The following is a 19,617-nucleotide window of genomic DNA, read 5'->3' on the forward strand; positions in this document are numbered from 1 at the left end:
GCGAAGTAAAAGCGCTGGTCTTTTTAATGCGATTCCTAAAAGCATCGAAAAATTATGGGAAAGCCATACCTGGCGATTAGGGTGAGATTCACCAAGTCCGGCTTGATAGCTAGCCGGGCTAATATGGTATACTTTCGGGCTAAAGTAGTATAGTTTCCGTTACATGTGCTGTATGAGTTTAGCCCGGCTAGCTAGCCCGAAGCCGGACTTGGTGAATCTCACCCTTACTGTATGTAACAGTCGAAATATCATTGTCAGTAACCTAAAAAACTGAAGTCCAATGAGCACTTTTCATGCCGGCCAGTTGAAAAGTTAAATGATCTGAATAAAGGTTGGAATAATTATTTCAAAATGACTCATTTTCAAGTATAACTGCTCTTTATCTGGTGCGAAAACTGCTCTTTTAACTTCAATTTTTTAAGTTGTTATCATTGAATTTCCGACTGTACCGTTGGCCCTAAATTTCAAAAGCCGAAAGTCAAAAAAATTAATTTTCCTTGATCACACCTTGAAACCTACATATGTATAATATATGTAACGTAGATTGTAGATGTTACCGACCATAAAGACGCAAAAGTGAATATACTCAACACTGTTAAGACTATTCGTATACGTATTAGTTTCTTCTCTCGAAATCCGCTAGATTTATGGTGTAATAGATTAAAATTTTATTTCATCGATTGAACAACTATCTCTTGTTAAGTTCATGACGTAATCTATTAAATTATATTAATAAATTAATTGTTGCTGTAGATCATTGTAATGGTGATTTACTTACTATGGTTTTGTAGGGAGAAGGACAGTGGAAAAGTAAATACATCTAATTTATTAGTTGTTTAAAATCGTTAGATTAATTTGTTATACAGTACCTACAAATTGCTCTGTCACGATAAGTGACTGGTAAGCTGGTAGTGTTAAACTGACTTGAATTTCGTACTTAGATATTTACATTTTATTTTGTGATTATTACGAGTGAGAGTTAACATGGATAGTAATAAAGATGAAGCAGAACGATGTATGGAATTTGCTGAACGATATATGCGTGAAAAAAAATATGAAGAATCGGAAAAGTTTGCACGAAAAGCGCAAAAACTGTATCCAACTAAAAAAGGAGAAGGTAATTATATATATATTATCCAAATACCACGTCACCGTTTCCGCAGCAACTTTACATTTCCATTACGAAAATGAAAGAAAAGTATATAAAAAATAATAAAAGTTTAGTCCCGTTAATAATTAAAACGTATATTATGATTATAAATATAATAATATATGATAATATTCAAAGAATTAATACGTTTAGTTCTCGCGCTCTAAAACTTACCTCTTGATATTTTTTTGACATTTATTGATTTTTTACAATATAACATGTTCAAAATACAGATTTGATAGCCAAAGTGATAGTACTATCAAAACAAAGTCAAAAAACAGAATCTGAGCCTTCAATTAGAAAACGACAAAATGTATCAAAAGATAAAACTCAGACCCAAGCTACGGTAGATTACACGAAAGAACAACTGGAATCAGTTAGGAGGTATAAGTTTGTATATTCTTTATTTTCTATAAATAGAAATTGTGATTAGTGTCTGATAACAAAAATGTTTTAGAATTACGAAATGTAAGGATTATTATGAGATCTTAATGGTTACCAAAGAAGCTACTGATAGTGACATAAAAAAAGCTTACAAAAAACTGGCATTACAATTACATCCTGATAAAAATAAAGCACCAGGAGCAGCTGAAGCTTTTAAAGGTAAGCTAAGATTTTCTGTTTATAATGCTGTGGGTGAGGTTAATTAATGTTATTTAAAATAGCTATAGGAAATGCAGTGGCCATTTTAACCGATGTAGAAAAAAGAAAGCAATATGACATATATGGACCTGAAGAAGAAAGAATGCAAAATGTCCATGCACGCCAAGCTCACTCGCATTATAATTATACTCGAGGATTTGAAGGTACAAAAATTTCAATTACATTTTTGTTTGTCAAAATTTTGGATTAATAATTTTTCTTTCTAGCTGATATTACTGCAGAGGAACTATTTAATATGTTTTTTGGTGGAGGTTTTCCTCAACAAGAAATGTTTATGAGAAGAACAGGTGGTAGATGGAACCGACAACAAGATGCTCAAGCTCAACATGCTCATTCACAGGTAACTTATATCTTATATTAGATATTTTTTTGGTCAAAATGTAGTAATTCAATATTTTCATTAATTTTATTGCATATCAATATTTTTAGCAGGCAAATGGCTACACAACATTCCTCCAATTATTGCCAGTTCTATTGTTAATATTAATAACTATGATGAGCAGCTTCTTTATATCAGACCCTGTATATAGCTTACATTCAAACACGTAAGTATACATTGTTAAAATTTATTACATTTTAATTATATATTTATCCATCAAATTCATTATTTTAGCAAATATTCAGTTAAAAGGGTAACTGTTGATTTAAAAGTACCATATTATGTAAAAGAAAATTTTCATAGAGAATACCAAGGTAGCTTACGAAGATTAGAGAATTCTGTTGAAGAGGATTATATAAACAATTTAAGGCATGCCTGCTACAGGGAAAAAAATTACAGTATGTATTTTTATCGCTTAAATGGCTTTCCAAAAATTTGATACATTATTAAAGAAACATGTATAATTTTTCAGAAGAAACAATGATGTGGAAAGCACGGCATTTTATGGATCAAGATATGTTTCTTAGCGCAAAAAATATTCAAACTCCCTCTTGCAAAAGGCTAGTGGAAGTTCAACCATAATAGGCAGATTATTTATCATAAGAAATTTATTATACAATCAGTGTAGATAGATATACATATATTCTATTTATTTGTGTGCAAATATACACCTAAAAATTTGTGATAATTGCACAGAAGCACAATAGAGGGTGAAATCATAAATTAATTGTGAGTAAAAAATTCTGTTACTCTCAACTTGGAGTAACATAATTTCTAATAACAGATTTTACATTTGAAATCAATTGATGTTTCATTAAAAATTGTTAAAGTAATTAGGAAGAAATAGAATTAATTAAGCTACTAAAGCTTAAAGTCTCAAGTCGAAAGAGAAATTATGTTTTGATCCTGTTTTACATATGATTGCGTAATATTCTGTTCATTCATAATACTAATAAGATCTTTGGATTATATCAAATAAACAAACAAATATATTTTATTGAATGTGAAACTCCATTTAAAAAAAAACATTTTTATTATTTATGATAACCAGCTGGTTTGAACAAATAATAGAGTATTATCAATTTAGCTATAAATATATATTATTTACATACAAAAAAAGCATAAAGTAATAAAGCAGCTTTAGAGCATTAAACAGAAACATATGAACAGTTTTTTCTATTACTTAAGAATAGATATGTAATAAAAGATTTGTTATATTGTTACAAAGGAATTTTATCATATTTACTAAGCATTTTTTGGTAATAGGAAAAAAAAGTGACTTGTAAGATATGGGATTAATCCTGAATAATATTGTTGAATTGGAGTATAATTTTTGTGTAAATTCTTTCAGTATATGTGCAATTATTTTATAATTGCATGACATAAATATTATTTATATTATTATTTATCAGAAACAAAGTTAAATAATTCATAGTATATGATATTTAGACACAGTTTTTTGTAATATTTAATTGTAAAATATGAAATAAATGATATATATGTAAAAGATGATTCTAATAGATTCAATATAAAACAATAAACTGTACTTTCTATTAACTTTAAATGGTACATTATAAAACTCATCTTATAATTTTATTTCATAGATTTTGCTTAAGCTTCACTTATATTGACTCTTTGTATAATTAAATAAATTTTAAATTTTAAGCACAACTATTGTGTTAGATATGAAATCTACAATTGTCTATTTTAATAAAAATTTATCGACTTCGTCAAAAAGAAATCGGCCTTTAAATATATATGTATTTAAATTATATATATATATATATATAGGGAATCTGTGGTCTTGTAATTATTTATATTAAAAAATTATGTATATAGAGAAGAATATGAAAAATCAACTATTAAATATTTATAAAGGTTTTATTTTTACTACCCTATTAACACAAAACTGTGTTTTTGTTATGACAGTCTGATGACAGCTCTATCAAAACTATCGGATGAACTAACACATTAAATGCTTTACTAATACCACTACATATACGTTAAGTTGCGGCTTGGTAGTATCTTCAAGCATTAACCGTATGGTCATTGTTTTCACGCATACATGCACTACAGTACTACATATCCAAGGAATTTACGTATGTGTATGCTGTTTTAACACTAATACCAATATTATTTACAATGTATATATGTATATATCATGTGCTATATAAATGAAAACAGTTGCTTTTTCTTATCTCTTGATTGTTACACAATGAAATATTTGTGTTTATATATATTTTTATAAAAAGCAATGCTTCGGATAAAATTTGGTATTATAATGAAAACTAAGGGTAAATGGGAGTATAATTGAAATTCAAGTGACAGTGAGTATACAAGTAAATAGTGAATCAGCTGATGAACGACAACAGACGGACATACACAGACGGAGGGAACTCCATTGTTCACGATTTTGGTTATGGCGACGAGCAGCTCTGATGGATCTTGTACAGCACCTGCAGATTTTCAACTTTCTTCCGAGCTGGAAGATGTTGTTGATCGTTTAAATGTAAAGTTGTTAAGATGTCCACTTTGCCATAATAATCGTCGAATTTTTTACTGCAGACAGTGTATTCAAAATGGAGATTTTATTCATTCAAGCTCTGTGTATTCTGAACGGTATTTTGATAATTTTCATTTTTCATTAACAATTCAATTCTTACAATTAATACTTGCTTTCATGGATTTTTATTTAAAAATGTATAGGATTTATAATAACTTCTCATATAATTCTAATTACAAATTGATATTTTAAACTTTGTTTATATCATGACCCAATCTAGTCTTCGTATAGTTTACATGATAAAGTTATATTTGCACATCTAGCATATTAATTTAATTGTAAAATTATAATTGATTTGTCAATGCAAAATTATTAAACAATAGTTTTCTTATATAACTAATAGCTCCTTTTACAGTTTTGCGGATAAACAGTTAAGGTTTGTAAGGTCAAAAGCTGCAAAGATTCAGTTGGAAGAAAAGTGTATAAAGGCTCTTGAGGGACCTAGACAAAAAGATAAATTGGTATGTTTTACAATAGCAGAGTGAAAATAATCTTATTGGTGGAATTCATCATTTACATTAATATAAAATAAAGTTAAACAGCAGTACAAAGTAGTATACCATAGATCCAAATTTTACTAAATATATTTGAATTTGGATGTTTAAACAATTTGCTGTATTCGTGTGATCCATTTCTCATGCTTCAGATTATTTTCAATTTATTTAATTTTATTTTTAACTTTTAATTGCTTTACAGATATGTGATATAAATACATGTAAGGAAAAAATTAGATTTTTACAATCTCTTGTAAACGAAACTGTAGAAAGTATACAGACAAGTAAGGGAAGTTTACGGACAATAGAAGAGGTCAATAAGCAATTATCTATGAGAATGCCTAGGCACGAAGAGCGAGTTGAAAAACTCTCTCGATATGTGTCTGGTTTAAGAGCCAAACAAGAAAAACAAAAGGAAGCAGTAAATAGGAGAAGACAACAAATAAAAAAAGTTATAAGAGTAGCTGCTAAACAATTAGTAAAGTATATTTTTCCTTTGACTCAACTTGAACGCAATGAAAGGTATTTTTTAATGCTATCCAATTGAGAAAATACATAGATAAGTCTTCATTTGAAAATACTCAATTTCCAATTACAGAAGTTTATGCAGCAGTGAAGAAGATTCATGTACAGATGTTACATCTGCCTTGGCAGATGCTTGTGGCACATCATATGTTAGAGGAAGATGGATTAGTGATGCAGAAAATTCTTTAACAATAAAGTATCGCATTGTAGCACCTACATTACCTGGAAATGGTGATTACAGTGCTTATTCTTTATGGGGTAAGTGATTTAATGTTTTTTCTACTTTTAAAATTTAATGAAAGCCAACTATTTCTAAAATATTTTTATTATTAACTATATAGTGGCTGCTAATAAAGATGGAATACCTGGTGCAAATAAAGAAAATGCAATGCACAATCCAGCCTATAATATTAGTGCAGCTTTGACTTATGCCACACAATTGGTTAATATCATTGCATATTATCTTGATGTAAAGCTTCCATACAAACTTTCTTGCAGGTACATGTTCCATTTAAAATAATTAGAGATTTACAATAAATTTAAAGATTAATTAGAATTATTTAAAGTTTTGTTGATTTTAGTGAATTCTGTGGAAATGAAATGTCAGATCAAAAGTTTATTAGGAAAGTGGCAAGACTTAATAGCAACGTTCTTCATTTGTGTTTTACACAGAATACTGATGTAACAGTTTTACATCCTATGCATACACTACAGAACTTAATACACTTGCTCAATACAGAAATTAGTGACCTTGGAAGGTATATATAGTATAATTTTATAAATTATTGGATATTTTGTTTAACAAATATAGAGCAATTAATTTTTTGTGCAGAGCTGGCCCATTGGAAACTGATCCAATTATAATGACAGAGCTACATAGACAGTTAATCCCAGATTTGGAAAATAATGATGATTGTGCTTCTGATGAAGAAGACGATGTTTTTAATTGGGGATGGGAAGCTGTAAGATTTCACTTAAATTAAAAAATAGAATATTATGTAGAATATATGTGACTATTTGAATCGTTTTTTGCAGGTACCAAATGTTTCATGTCCAGAAATGATATTACCTATGCCTGGTGCAATAATAAATCAACAATCGTCCACTATGCATGTAAACCAAAGCGTTGCTGGTGGACTAGTGACGAGTGCTGCCGCTAGTATAGCATCTATATGGCGAGGATGGACCACTAATAGATAAACAAATGTGCTTAGTTTGTATACATATATTTTTTTACATACACACATATATATTTATTTTGATTTATGGTTAAAAATAATTTTATTTTATTATTAAATCGTGTGATTTACAGATTAATTTGTCGAGCCATGACTTGTGTTGTGGAAATGTAGAAATAAATTATATAAACGAAGAAGTTTTCAAATGACATATAATTGCTTTATGATTAAATTAAAAATAAAGCGCACCATCCCCATTAAAATCTACTTTTAACTTTAGACTATATTTTTTTTAATTTTATCAGAAAGCATAAAACATTGTATAAAATATCATGGTTAATTAAGCATTTACAGTCGTTTAGAGATAATACATAAATTGCAAGTTACTGTATAATATTCTATGTAATGAAAAAAGAATATGACTTTAATGTTTTGTATATAAAACCTAATTATTGGATTTTTTATATCTAAAGAATAATTGTTACAGTAGCTCCAAGAAATTATGCATTAAGCATATTTTAAAATTAAAACATTAGAAGATTATAACTACGAAACAAGTCATGTTTTTGAAAACAAAAATAAGATAATTAATAGGACGGTTTTTTAATAATAAGCTTAGATATATTTGTCTATCTAATCACACAAATTTATTTTTATACAAAAAATTATGTATGTAATGAAACTTTCATTTTATGACTGACAAGTTAACTGTAAACAGATTGTGGTTATTGAGTAATCGTTTTGTGCAATTAAAATAATTGAATAAATCAAATATCAAAAATTTTATCTTAAATGGAAGATTACTATCAATACTAAATGAATGTAAAGTATAAATGGTATAAATATAGGTATAGAATTTTCCATAGATAAGTTATAAAAAATTTTTATAGAGCAGATATAAGCAAATGTGATAAAAAATTTCTTTGTATAAATAAAGTAATGGTTTACCGAGAAAAAAAATATTCAACGAAATTTGTCACAGGTTATAATTTATTAATTTAAAAACACAAATTAGGCAACACTACTTAACTGCTTGGTATTTTTAAATTATGACTTATTACCTTATCCATTATATGTTGTTCAAAAATGATTAACAGTAATTATTTGTTACAAACTCAGATAATTTATTTACTGTTCAAACTAATATTGCGTTTCACAGAAATTGATCCTATATCAAATCTGCTATTTTGTACACACTTTTTATCAATTGAAAACATAATATATATGTAAAGCAGTGTGTGTAATTATTATTTACCTTTTATGTCAATACAAACATTAATGTTAAGTATCCGAAAATATTTGTAACATACGATATAAAAGAAAGTAAATTGAAGTATATAACTGTAAAACTAATAATACAACGTTAAGAGTCTGTACATAATGAAATGTTTATTATTACTCTTTTTATGACAGTTGTCAATAAGTATCAGTTCTTACAAACCAAACTTTGATCTCTCGAATGGAGCAGCACAAATTTGTAAATACAATTTAATTATTCTAAATAAAAGTAACTGCTGCTTGTTATCCTTTTCTTTATATTTCAAGTACTTATTGCAGATTGACTTTTATGTACATTATTTAATTTATCTTCTAAATTATATTTTTTAGATTTCATTGAACGCGTATAGACTACGTAACCCAACAATATATAAGTATATATATAATTTGTAATTTTGTGTAAACGGACCATATTTGCTCCAATCAGTCTCATTGTGATATAATAAAATAAAACTTTGCATATTACGTTTCTAAAACATTTTATAAATACATTAGTATTACGTAAAAAAGTAAATTAATATATATACAATTACGGTTATAAAATATATATTTATAAATGTAAGTCTTTACGCTTAATAAAAATTAAAAGAATCGATAGGCATAGAAACGACTGAATAGAATAATTACTGTACTAGACAAGAAAAGTTTATTTTCGATTCAGTGACATTATATTATTCAGTGCCGATCTTCATTTAGAAGCTCAGATAAAGTATTTAGCTTAATATACTAGCTGTTCAGCTCGGAAATGTCAGTTATTTCGAAAAATCTATATAGAGTAGAAAATTTAAAGAAAAAGTTTCATAAAATTTATGTTTTACCTTTATATAACGTTATTAGAGATCACACATTTTTTGATTCAAGAATTATATTCTATTGTTTGAAGAATCATAGACACATGCTTAGTGGGCCAAGTATTGTTAAGTCGCGCTGTGACAAGAAGAATGCTTCGATCGAAATATATTTTTTAATAACTTTTTAATTAAAAACAACAACTAAAATTTATCTAAGATTTTTTTAAATTATCTCTCCTATTCAGATTTTATTGGTTGGTACCTTTAGATTGGACACCCACCGGTGAATTACTTGCATAGGGGCAGAATTTCGGGCATGACAATTATATACTATAACAATAATTATATTAATATTATTAAATTCTTTAATTTATTCAAAACATTTCATAATAAAAAAGCATTATACTGCTATAGAACAAATATGATGCTACAATGTAGCTTTAATTTTTAATTGCGTCAGATATTTTTTTTTTTTATATTTTAATTTAGATTAATCACATGAATTATTTTAGGAGATTAATGTTTTGACGACAGCTTGGCAGAACTTACAATTGAGTAGTCTACCTGACTGCTTGAGTTAGGTTTATTATATACTGTTTGTATTAATCAAAGCTGGGTATCACATATATTTAAAATCAGTATAAAATATATACTCTTCAGAATAAATCTTTCGATGTAATTTTTATTTTGAAAGAAAGCTGTTTACTTTAATAAAATGTACATTTTATTTCAATGCTAATGTGAAAATAATGATAATAATGACTTAGACATACTAATTTTTATGTTTATACATTTCTATATTTAATCATTTTTGGTATTAATCAAGTAAATACATTTGTTTCATTGCTTAATTAACACTTGCACAGTCTCTGTTCGTATAAAATTCGGTTATTGCTGCTGCATGTTGTGGCGGTAAAATCTTTTTTACCAAGATGGGATTCTCCAGATCATGATGTACCACATATCAATTTATGTAAAAAGTGCAAACACTAACTGGTCTGTTGTTTCTGTAAGCATATTATTACACAGTGGTTTATTATTAACATAATGATTGTGATTAAGAATATAATAATAATATATTTGTATATTCATTTAACTTATTATTTTCGCGTAAATTTGTGTTTTATATTTTAAACTACTGTTAACTTTAAAAATAAGTTCAACCTATAATTCATTAAACATTTAATTAAAAGTAAAAGCCACGAATTTTACGTTTTTATACTAACCAACAAGAGATGATTTTTGTAATATGTTTAATTCTATTTAGAACTTAACTATACGCGTACGGGATGTGTAGGAAGGTTTGCTCTCCTAAATATTTTGAAAACAAATCGTTTTAAAAAGATGTTTGTTAGAATAATGGATAATACTTCGAAAAATCTCTTTACTGGTGTTTTTGATTTAACCTTGGTTAGGGTGTTGAAAGTCATGTGAAGGTCACCCTAAGTTTTTAAAACGAATTTATTATTTTTTGTTGTATTTTCATGTAGTTCATTTCAAGAACTTTATGAACTACTATATGAACTTATCATTTCATCTAGTGATTCATTAGATCGATTTGAAATTATAAGTAGCTGAGCGACCATACGCATGTTATATATAGCGGTTGCGCATCCTCCTACAACCTAAACCAGATATATATGTAATTTAAAATCAAAATATCTAGTGAACGACTGATATAAATGATAACTTCATTTTAGTGTTTGGTAAACTCTTGACATATAAGCTACAAGAACATGTAACACAAATAAAGCATTCCATTTAAAAACTCAAGGCGACCTTTAACTCTCCACACAAAGTAAAACTGAATACGATTTAACAAATTTTTTAAAATAATACAAATAATTCATTAAAGTTTTTTCCTAAAGCATTTGTTATTTTCAAAATATTCAGTTGATACAACCTTTTTCATAAATCCTACTCTATAATGTTATTATTATATACTTACGTTATTATTCACATGCATTATAAAGGACGATTATCTTGAAGCGTTATTAAACTGTTTTTAATTTATGCAATTTCAAAAGCATTATTCATTCTGTGTTTAATATGCATTTTTACTTAGAAAATAATATTTAAAACAAAGCAACAAAGTAAATCCAAATTAAAATATCCTATTATATAAAAGAAACTTATCATCGAACTAAAAATATGTATTTTTAACCCTTCGTTTGTAAATATTTTTATTCACCATTTTTTATCTGTAAATCTAAATCTTTCGCGTTCCGGCAATTATTCACTTCGCCAATAACATGTTAAATTTAGGCTAATGCTCCAAACATTTTATTTTAAATATAAATAATAAAATATAATTAAAAATTTATTCTTCCATATATTTATTGTGAAGAAAATGAAGAAATTCAACAGGAAAATAGCGATTTTATCGTTTTTATCCGAACACGAAAAACTCAGATTTACAAATGAAGGGTTAAAAACTATTAAAAGAAATATTAGGCTTGTTATTAAAAACAAATAGTCTTGGTTATGCTTTATAACAAGGAATAGAGAAAAAAGTGTTAGATTAAATCAAAAGTTTTTAAGAAGGTAAACCTTAGAAAACAGTTTTTACATTAAGGATAAAGAAAGCAGATACGTTACATCCACTTAATGCTACAAACAAGATAGCAAAATAAAGTTGTACAATAATTAATCGAAAACAGATACATAAGGTATTAATTATTACTTGGTATTTTCAAAAAATAATATGGCCTATATATATACGCAAAATATTTAAAAACCTTTTTATCTTTTACCCACACTTTAGTTTATACAGTAGTAATATAAGGATATATCCTTTTAATTTGAATGATTCTTTTAAATATGATCGATCTACTCTGAATTTTATAAAGCCTAAAATTATGAAGGCTCTGAAACAACGTAAGCTATTATAAATTTGATATTGTTTTATACAGAATTTCCTGTTTATATGAAGGTAAATAATATTTCTGAATTAAATGAAAATTCTTATTTTAGTTCATTCTCTAATACAAATTTCATTTTTTTTAAATTAGTTATATAATTTCCATAACTATTCTATAAGTTTATACACTTTATACTTATTGATTATAATATCGAATTGAATAAAGTCATTATAAAAGATTCCAATTTTATGCTGTGCAATTATACGAATTTATTACATAGAAACGATGTCAAAAGAAATTTAATCGCAGTTTGCAAAAATTAAAATTGAACAGTTTTTTGTAAGCGTTCCTACCATTTTAAGTGATTCAACTACTTTAAATTTACTTTTGGTGAAAAATAAATTACATTTACCAATTTTCAACTGCCGGGTCCAACATGTTACTATTTGAAATAAGAAATCTTTAGTTTGCTTTAAAGTTTCAATTTTGTTTACATTGAAGGACGTGTTAATATACTTTGGTATGCTTATTCCACCTTGCGAATTAAGAATGGTCTTGATATAGTTTCTCAAAGAAACATTGAAAGTACTAAACATGTATTTACATAAAATGTATATAATTATGTAAATAATTAAAGATTTTTTAAATGTTAAACAATTTACATTAACTAAATATAAAATGTTTTCTGATAATTGTGCCATTTTGTTTTTAAATGGCAAATAACTTTTCGCTTTCGCTCTACTAAGTACATTTGTTTGATAGTATGTTTAACCTTTTAAGGATGGGTAGTTTTTATTTGAAGCTGTCATCTTTTCTTTTGTGAAATTTAGCTTTAAATGTAATAAATATCTTACGTGGAGTCATCAACCTGACTGCTGGTCGATGTATCGACCGGTCCGGCCCGCAAAGTAAATACTAACGTGAAAAAGTTTTAAAAATTATTGAAACAATTGAAATTATATCTGAGGAAATAAAAATGAATATTAAGTATTTTAAAATATGTAAATCTATCAAAATTATGGTAAAAAAATATAGTTTCTTGTAACTATTATTTTATGAAAATCGAAAAGTAGGAACTCAATTCATTATTTTAAGGCCACAGTTACAATTTGCTATTTATTCTTTTTTAATTAAAAAAAGATCAATTCCACTGTATTTTTCCTGTTACATGGAAAAGCGTTATAATCATCTTTATACTTAATTTTGAAAACAATTTTTTAAATAAAGTGTTAAAAAAATTCCTTTTAAATCGAATCTTAATGAAATTTGGCCATGCGGAACATCTTATGTTGGTATTTCATATGCAGCATGGCCCTATATTTTGTAACCCTTAACGACAATTGTGGTTATCGTTAAGAACTGAAATCGATATACGTGTAAAGATATTTACATTTATCAAATTACATTTAGCGATATCTGTCGTTAATTATGGTGAATGATACCGAAAACTGGTAGCAAAATGTTACTCATACGTCCACGAATGCACATATGTCTGAAGAACGTGTTTTAGAAATCTCTTTTCTTTTAGCACATCTCTTTAACGGCTTAGCTGTTTGAGTACAAAACAGCCTTAGTGAGTGGTTGATATACTTCCACTATTTCCACCCTTCAAAGGTTAAAGAATCAAAAATTTTAATGAATTGTAGTTCTTTTTTTTTATTTTTAGTAACGTTTATAATAATTTGAAAAACTAAATTCAAGACCTCTGCCATTGGTATGAATCTACTGGATTTAATTAAAATTGCTTGGATAAAATATCATAATACACTTCCTCAGACACAAATCTTTTATATATGTATATATATACAAGACTGGTAACACTAGCAGAATTGCACAAAAGCGGGAATTCAGGACTCCCACCATGATCTCCGTTCCCAATGCTGGTAAGCATAAGTGAGACGAAATGGAGGTCCAGGATTCCCACTTTCTTACAATACTGAACACTAGTACTAAATCATCAGTTTTTCTTGTTTTTTCATTTACAATTTTTCTATATACTGTAGTTAATTCATGATTATACAAATTTGATTATTGTTATCCATTAAAGAACAAGAAAAACTGATTCAAGAAGTTAATATTCTGAGCGCAAGTCCCCTAGAACTACAAAAATATATAATTATACATAGTAATATTATGCATTTTTATCAACATGGCAAGAGGGTGACACAGAAATACTCTACTAAGCTTTTGTTTAAAGTTGTTAGTTTTCATTTTTTTAATGACTTTTTTTATTACCTCTGCTTCATAGTTTCAATTGCTTTAGCATTTTGCGTTTTCAGAAATATCATTTTTTGATAAAACAAGACTTTTGTACTGCTTTAGTAATTTTAAAGATTTAAAACTGACTAATAAACACAACATATTGCTTTAATTTTTTAACAACTTTAATATTAAATAATTATTTCAATACCCAATATGCTAGTAAAACTGATTAGGTAATATATCTTTAGTACAATATCTCTAAGCCCTCTGCATATAACTGTAATATAAACATTTTTCACTTCTTAGATGAAGAGGAAATTTATAAAATCCAACAATAGATAGTGACAATTATTAAAACCATCAATATCAGTGTTAATGGAGACTAATTGTAAGATTTGTTATGTGATTTCCACTTAGATCTTCAAGTGTGAAGTGAATATTTTTTAAAAAACCGTCTTTCATACATCATTCGGCTTCCTTATTTTGCAGTATAAATATCACATCACACATTTACTCTAGTATCTCAAAATAATAAAAAAGAGGAGATTAAAATTGATAAAAAAATTTAAATGAACTTTTTTTCAACTTTTACATATTGTATTTTAAATATTTGATCGAAGTACTATTTAAATGTGTAATTACTAAATTAAAATGGAAGCAAATGTTGAATTGAAATTATAACAAATAATTAAGTAGTGACATTCTCTTAGTAGTATAATATTATTAAAAACCTTCAGTATACTTTCCCTTTTGATATTTTTTAATATTATTTCTCCAAAATAAAATGCTTATGATCCATTCATAAGACATTAAAAGTAAATTTAATTCTAATGTTCGATAACATTCTTGAACACAGAAATATACAGTAATCAAATTTACGAATTTCAATTTATATTTTCTTTTTAAATATATAATATATATTCCATTTTTAATGGGGTAATGTGCATTCAATGATGAATTCATGTGTTTTCTCTTACACTATGTATCATTTTTCAACAACAACTTATGGTAAGAAAATGTCCTTATTCTACTGCCTTTTTCAGCAGTCAATCTTAAGACCTATTGTACTTATTATAATAGTTTTTTTACCCCATTTGAAAAAATTAGTTTTTACTATGACTCAGCAGTAAAATAATTGTTCTTCTGGTAAAATCTGCATCAATATATAAACACAGAACATGCCTAATGATTATTATAATTGTACATTTGATGCAGTGTAGAAAAAGATCAAGAGTTAATTATATCGAAGAGTTATCGTATCCAAGACTTACACTATCCGCTTGGTTGGGACAAACTTCTCGAAACACCTGTTCTATAAAAGATTGCCTGTAAATTAAAAACAAATTAATTAACATATAAACTAAGTAAGTTAAATTGCATTATACATTGCTTGAGATTACTTACTTGGATCTAAGACCACCACCAGGAGGAAGGTTCGAAAACCCTTGGTCCATAAGCAGTTGTAGCAGCTTTGGAAAGTCGAATTCATTTCTATCTTCTTGTTCTGCAACGATTTCTATGAAGATAATAAATTATTAATTTGATACATAGCTGTAAAGTAACAAATAGTATAATAAAATATAGATGTTTAGAAAGCAAGCAATTTAATCATGTATATATTTTAAAGAAAGCTTTAAATAATTAAAAATAAGTGTCATATTAAATTATACCTAAGTACACTAAAACCTTTTTATGCTCTCTTTCTCTCTCCAACTTAATGCTTCAACAATATCATTCAAAATACCACACTTATTAAAGTGCTAGGTATATTTTTTATATCATTCGTTATGTACGCACGTTCACGCGCGCGCACATAGATATATGCAAAATAAATAAACATGCAGTTAGCTATAGAGAATTCAAGATAGATTGATCAGAACTTAAGCAGAAACTTACAAATTTATCATTTTACAAACACTGAAGTTAATAGTAATAATAAATAAGAAACTACTTTCATGCATCTACTTAAGACTGGGATGGTAATTATTATAGAGTACATTTCTTATGGATATACATTTAACTTAACATCCTGTCATAAGTAGATACATTATAAATAAAAAATGTGCAGAAACAAAAATCTCCTTACACTGTACATATCTGCATATTAATTATGTTACTTTAACTTGCCCACCTTTGGAATTGCTTTGAGTATGTTCATTAAATTTATTTTTAATTGCAAAATTTATATACTCTTCCATAAGAAATGCATTATTAACAAATGTTAAGGCTATTTATAAATATATCAATCGAACAGTGTATCCTAAATCTTGTAAATAAATTCACACCTACCTTTAGAGCTATATACTTTTTTAATATTTAAATTATAAAACAATGAGTCTTTTGACAATGATTGCAGTTAAAAGATCAATTGACAACTCCAAGGGTGGAACATGTTTTTAAGGAAGAGTAGATATACATCATGAATGATTTTAATTATTGCAAAAGTAATAGTTACAGTTTTATCAGATGTTGTTTTGATATTATAATAAACAAATACATCAGCTTTTAATTGTAATAATTCTAAGTGTACAATTATTACTTTTTTCTCTATATAAAGTATTTTTATTAGATTTAAATTTTCTGGTATAATTGAAAGATTAGGAATTATCCAGATTTTGAGCACGAATGAGGGAGTATTGAAAAGTGATATGTTTGTTATACATATATGTATGATAATATAAATATTTTAATAAAGTAGTGGTCTATAGTATATATTTTAATATAAAAAATAGATATTTCTTTGATCAAAAAAATAATCCCAGAATGATTGTTTTGCTCTCATTATCTATAATAATTTTTGTGAGAACTGATTATGTATATTTACAGAAATTTCTTTTTGTACTGGATAGAATCTAATAGTTGATGAAATTTATTTAATTATTATATATTTTAACAACAAATAGAATTTAAGAATTTTTCACAAAAATCTGCTAAAAAGAATTAATAAAATTTGAATAAAATAAATAATCTTTGGCTCAAACGTTTTTTAATTGTTATGAGTATCAAAGTGATAAAATTGTTATTTTAATACTATAATGTGGCACATTATGTTAAGAAATATTTTTTAGATTTCATTATATATATTACTAGATTATTATGACCAATTAACCCAAGACATCTAATAGCAAGGAATGCATATTATATATAATATTAAATAAAAGCAAAAAATAAAAAAACAAATGGAACTGTTAAATCCATCAACCCTTATTTACTACCTAATAATGACACTATTTATCTCTTATTCTCTATTTGTTAATCACATGTGTTTATGAAAACGAGCATGCAGTATTACATGGAAACATTCCAGTTAAAGGATTTAGTAACTATTAAAACCAATTTAATAGTATTTGCAATACTGTAAATGTATTAAATTCATACCCAAATGGTATGATTAATTCTACATTTAATAATTTAGGTAAAAAACAAAAGCTATGGCCATTGGGATATTTACAATACTATCATTATCAAAAACAAAATGTTACTTTTCATAAAACTGTATAAATAAAAAATCAATTAATTGGAAAATTCGTTCTTAATGAATTAAAAATGTCAGGGTTGTATGTGATAATGCGATTTAACCTTACGTTGTTTCTTAACACAACAACAGAATGTATATAATGAATGTGTACATGATAATATGAAAGAACCTTTAATTCTCCTTTCAATTTCCATTTCCAGTTCTGCCTCTTTCTTCTGTGCTTCAGGACTTGGTTTTGGTGCCGCAGGAAACGTAACCAGTACTATGCTCATATTGTCTCTGCTACCCTGTAATATGATACCAATTACTTGTAAACTTTTATGAACAATCTTCAATGTTATATTTACTAATACCTTATAAAGACATGTGTCTATAACTTGATTGGTAACTGCTTCTAAATCATCAGTGAGCAATAACCTTGAATGTATAAAAGTACATAGATCTTCGTTGTTCATTACATCCCAAATACCATCGCATGCTAAAACTAAGAACTCATCATGCTCATCATCTCTGTCACGAACAAATATCTCTGGTTCTGGTGACACTAATTGTTCACAAGGACCCCGATCTCTTAAATTTTTGTACTCATAATCTCCCAATGCTCTGGATACAGCTAATGCTCCATTTACTCTTTGGATCATTACACTGCCTCCAGCATTTTGAATCCTTTCCTTTTCAGCGGGTAAAACTGGTTTATGATCTCTAGTAGAGAAAATTGGATTACCAGAACGGCACAAAACCGCTCTTGAATCACCACAATTTGCAATATATATGTTTCTTGGAGAAATAAATGCACAAACTGCTGTTGAGCCTGACTTATCTGTTCCAGAACTCATTTGGGGGAGATCTCTCATTTCATCGTCAAGCCGAAGAAATCCTGAGTGTATCCCTTGTATGACATCTTCGGCTTTAAACTCTTCTGTCTGCATTATACATTCTAGTAGATGCTCTGCGCTATGCGCAGATACCAATGCCCCTGCATGCCCATCAAAAACTGCAAAATAACTCCAGTCTGAGAGACCCCCCTTCAATCCAGTTATTGCACTATGAGCATCTTCCATCTCCATCCTCCATCCTTGCATGCTGGCAACACCATAGTGTAATCCATTACCAGCACCGCTCTCATTGTACTTATCAGTTTTTGGAGTATCTAAGAATGCCCCCATAGTATTTTTTAAATATTGGCTATATCAGCTGCTTATCATAGACTTAATTTGATTATTTGATCAGCATTTTTTGACTGCTCATTGGAATAACACTTTATATTTACCTAAAATTATAAACACTATGTCAAATTTAAAAGACGCATTAAACCTGTCTTAAAAAATTGCAAATTCATCGCAATGGATTATATAAATTATTGTAAAACCACTGCGTTATTGCTAAGAGGAGTGATCGAAGGGCAAGATTCATAGAGTAACGTATTAAGTATAATAATCGTGAATCGCGACGCCCGTATTAATTTTAATCAATTTATAATGTGTTTTATACTTGATTAATCTTTAGATAAGAAGCTATTTCCACTTCAATGATGATAGCTAACTTAATTATGATTATATATATTTATTAGAAGTATATTTAAAATTCTGGAAATGGAAGCGACACAAGATTGCAACGCGGGACTCTAATAGGCAATCCCGGAATTTCACGACTAAAATAGTTTCTTATACTTTATTTTACTATCTCGTTTAACTTACGCAGGAAGATTGTGACCAAATATCATTGTTATTTCAGATGTACATAATGTTTCTAAAGCTTGATAATGCTAATCAGATTGCTTCATGTTTTTTCGAAAATCCACATACGAATATCTCACCATCACCATGTTCTTTTACTAGTCTCACATACAAAGCCAGAACAACGAGAAATCGACTCGTATGAATGGCGGATTCACACGATTTTTTCATTACGCATGCGTGAGTTATTTATAGCAAAGCGTAATGGCGTCACGAACAACCAATCAGAAGCAAGTGTTTCTCTTCAAGCCAAATGTTACGATTCTTAACTTGTTTATTTAATTTCCTCATTTTTTTCTATTTCATGGGTCTTTAACAA

The 19,617-nt window shown here is 27.5% G+C and overlaps 3 protein-coding genes across 6 annotated transcripts; 2 read left to right on the forward strand and 1 right to left on the reverse strand.

The window, feature by feature from the left end:
• The first annotated feature begins 694 nt into the window (after positions 1-694).
• Positions 695-3,688, forward strand: LOC136776896 (dnaJ homolog subfamily B member 12). 2 transcript variants are annotated; one of them, XM_066732831.1, is made up of 8 exons: positions 695-1,117; positions 1,384-1,534; positions 1,608-1,753; positions 1,816-1,956; positions 2,020-2,153; positions 2,246-2,358; positions 2,427-2,590; positions 2,665-3,688. In XM_066732831.1, exons 1-8 carry the CDS (start codon positions 985-987, stop codon positions 2,772-2,774), a joined length of 1,092 nt encoding a protein of 363 aa, XP_066588928.1. In that variant the 5' UTR covers positions 695-984; the 3' UTR covers positions 2,775-3,688. The 2 variants fall into 2 exon arrangements, with proteins under 2 accessions (XP_066588928.1, XP_066588919.1); XM_066732822.1 differs by having other exon boundaries at positions 2,243-2,358; positions 2,665-3,685.
• A 541-nt stretch (positions 3,689-4,229) lies between these two features.
• Positions 4,230-7,695, forward strand: Atg14 (autophagy related protein 14). 2 transcript variants are annotated; one of them, XM_066733710.1, is made up of 9 exons: positions 4,230-4,811; positions 5,111-5,216; positions 5,452-5,771; positions 5,848-6,032; positions 6,116-6,272; positions 6,356-6,532; positions 6,607-6,736; positions 6,810-6,980; positions 7,087-7,695. In XM_066733710.1, the coding sequence occupies exons 1-8, from the start codon at positions 4,612-4,614 to the stop codon at positions 6,972-6,974; spliced, it is 1,440 nt and encodes a 479-aa protein (XP_066589807.1). In that variant the 5' UTR covers positions 4,230-4,611; the 3' UTR covers positions 6,975-6,980; positions 7,087-7,695. The 2 variants fall into 2 exon arrangements, with proteins under 2 accessions (XP_066589807.1, XP_066589797.1); XM_066733700.1 differs by having other exon boundaries at positions 4,231-4,811; positions 6,810-7,693.
• A 1,992-nt stretch (positions 7,696-9,687) lies between these two features.
• On the reverse strand, positions 9,688-19,425 carry alph (alphabet). Of its 2 annotated transcripts, XM_066734726.1 has the most exons (6): positions 19,260-19,425; positions 17,916-18,832; positions 17,732-17,849; positions 15,489-15,600; positions 15,356-15,410; positions 9,688-10,028 (listed from the first exon to the last, which is right to left on the reverse strand). In XM_066734726.1, exons 2-6 carry the CDS (start codon positions 18,726-18,728, stop codon positions 10,011-10,013), a joined length of 1,116 nt encoding a protein of 371 aa, XP_066590823.1. In that variant the 5' UTR covers positions 18,729-18,832; positions 19,260-19,425; the 3' UTR covers positions 9,688-10,010. The 2 variants fall into 2 exon arrangements, with proteins under 2 accessions (XP_066590823.1, XP_066590816.1); XM_066734719.1 differs by lacking the exon at positions 9,688-10,028 and having other exon boundaries at positions 13,651-15,410.
• Positions 19,426-19,617: the final 192 nt, after the last annotated feature.

The sequence above is a fragment of the Prorops nasuta genome, unplaced genomic scaffold (assembly GCF_024137725.1).
Source record: "Prorops nasuta isolate Cenicafe-Biocafe unplaced genomic scaffold, Cenicafe_Pnas_1.2 PNAS00002, whole genome shotgun sequence".
Taxonomy (NCBI): domain Eukaryota; kingdom Metazoa; phylum Arthropoda; class Insecta; order Hymenoptera; family Bethylidae; genus Prorops; species Prorops nasuta.